The sequence below is a fragment of the Tasmannia lanceolata genome, unplaced genomic scaffold (assembly GCF_043159265.1).
Source record: "Tasmannia lanceolata isolate RefF3 unplaced genomic scaffold, GAP_Taslan_0.1 ptg000012l, whole genome shotgun sequence".
Classification (NCBI taxonomy): domain Eukaryota; kingdom Viridiplantae; phylum Streptophyta; class Magnoliopsida; order Canellales; family Winteraceae; genus Tasmannia; species Tasmannia lanceolata.
In genome coordinates, this window is record NW_027518689.1 from 46695540 (window position 1) to 46697250 (window position 1711).

Below are 1711 nucleotides of genomic sequence, written 5' to 3' on the forward strand. Positions count from 1 at the left end.
GCAAAGCCTATAAATTGGCCTACCAACAAGACATACCGCGGTGTGGAGGCAAAGTATAGTAGTAGCCTCACGCACCGTCTAAAGGCACGATGCCAGTGGAAACCCAACCCAATATGCACTGTCTTTGGCCCCCCTTCCAAGACCAAAGAAGCTAAATCATCCCTCAAGCACAATCCGCACCCAAAGTTCCCTTAGAGCAAGCCTACTAACTGTATGTCAATTTCTCGTTGTGCCTCATACGCACAAGCAAGGTCCTTATATAGCCCTTCCGCAAGCCACCAAGTTTTCGACCCACAGTCTACTGGGCTTGGGGGGCTGGCTGGTCATGGGAGGCAAACCCCTAAAGGATTGGGCCAACCAGCCCTCTTAGACACCTCTTAGATAGGAGTGCGCACCAAGCGTCTTCTCTCAACAATCAACATACTTTTGAAGATGCAACGACAGCAGTCCATTTTGGGATCTCCTATTTTTAATACCAATTGTGTCCCCCTGACATTAGTCACTAAATAAATTGCTGATGAGTGACAACTAACAGCCCACAATACTATCTAGCACAGGTCCCAACACGGAGGGTTTAAGCAATAGCTAAGAAATGAAATAAAATTTATTTTCCAAAGAATTAGAAAAAGCTTATATTAAAACCAAACACACACAATAAATTTAACACGTTCAACAGCAAGTATCAGAAAGAAACAAGATGTTGATTTCCAAACCTGTGAAACAAACATTCTACAATTTATGAGCCCAAGTCTAATCCTACAAGTCCCATCTTACCCTGGTACACCTCGACTATTTCAGGAACTCCATCTTGGTACTTCATAATAAATTTTCTCAAGAAGTCCGTATCTGAACATTGCAACGCCGTAGATATGTTCTCCTTCTTTATCAGATTATTTGACATCAGAATCCGCAGAACCGAACATCTTGGAACAATCCTTTTCTCAAAGCTAAACAAGAGAAAATTTGGGTTTCTTGAAAGATCCGATGACTTCCAACCCATTGTGTTCACAAAGAAATCCACCACTTTCCTTATCTTCTTCTCTGATTTCATCATGCAATTGGGTTGCATTCTAAATGCTGAAAGAATCTCATCCTCGGACCAACCCAAGCTCCTATAAACCTCCAATTTCCCTTCCCAAGTGGATTTGCTCATCGCCGACATTGAACAGATTGCACAAATAAATGTCGAACTTGAAGTATCAAAACCCATGCCCTTAACCACCCCAACTATCTGGCTCAATCGATCGGGTTTTGACATCAGGACAGTAGGTTGTGATGTGATCAATTTTGAAACATTCCATTCTGGTATACCATGATTTATCAACATTGAGATATTGGGTCCCATTAGATTTTGCGGTTTTGACCTTAAAATACGGGGGGCACGTCTGAGAACAAGGATGATATTGTCGTTGGTGCAAAGGAAAGTTCTAAGGAAATCAATGCAAGGGATGATTCTATTCTGTAAGCTTGTAAATAAGATGTTTGGGCATGAAGAGATGAGCTTCCCAAGGTCAGGTCCCGAAAGGCCCAAACCATGGAAGAACTCAATTTTGGGCTTTAGAGTTTTGTTTGGATCTGCCAAGAGTACTAATGGGAATCTGGTGATGAGATTTGTGATGTGGGTTTTTGTAAAATCAAGGCTTTTGAATAAACTAAGAACGGAGTCTTGTTTTTCTGAGGTTTCAAAATGGAGTCTTTTGGCAGCTACAAG

At 41.8% G+C, this 1711-nt stretch overlaps 1 protein-coding gene across 1 annotated transcript; it reads right to left on the reverse strand.

Annotated features, from left to right (window-relative positions):
• Window positions 1-736: 736 nt before the first annotated feature.
• On the reverse strand, window positions 737-1345 carry LOC143888887 (uncharacterized). The gene has a single exon (XM_077393275.1). The coding sequence runs from the start codon at window positions 1343-1345 to the stop codon at window positions 737-739; it is 609 nt and encodes a 202-aa protein (XP_077249390.1).
• Between the last annotated feature and the right edge of the window lie 366 nt (window positions 1346-1711).

Coding starts and splice junctions, on each gene's coding strand:
- LOC143888887 (XM_077393275.1), bottom strand. CDS start 1,345: ATGGGACCCAATATCTCAATGTTGATAAATCATGGTATACCAGAATGG.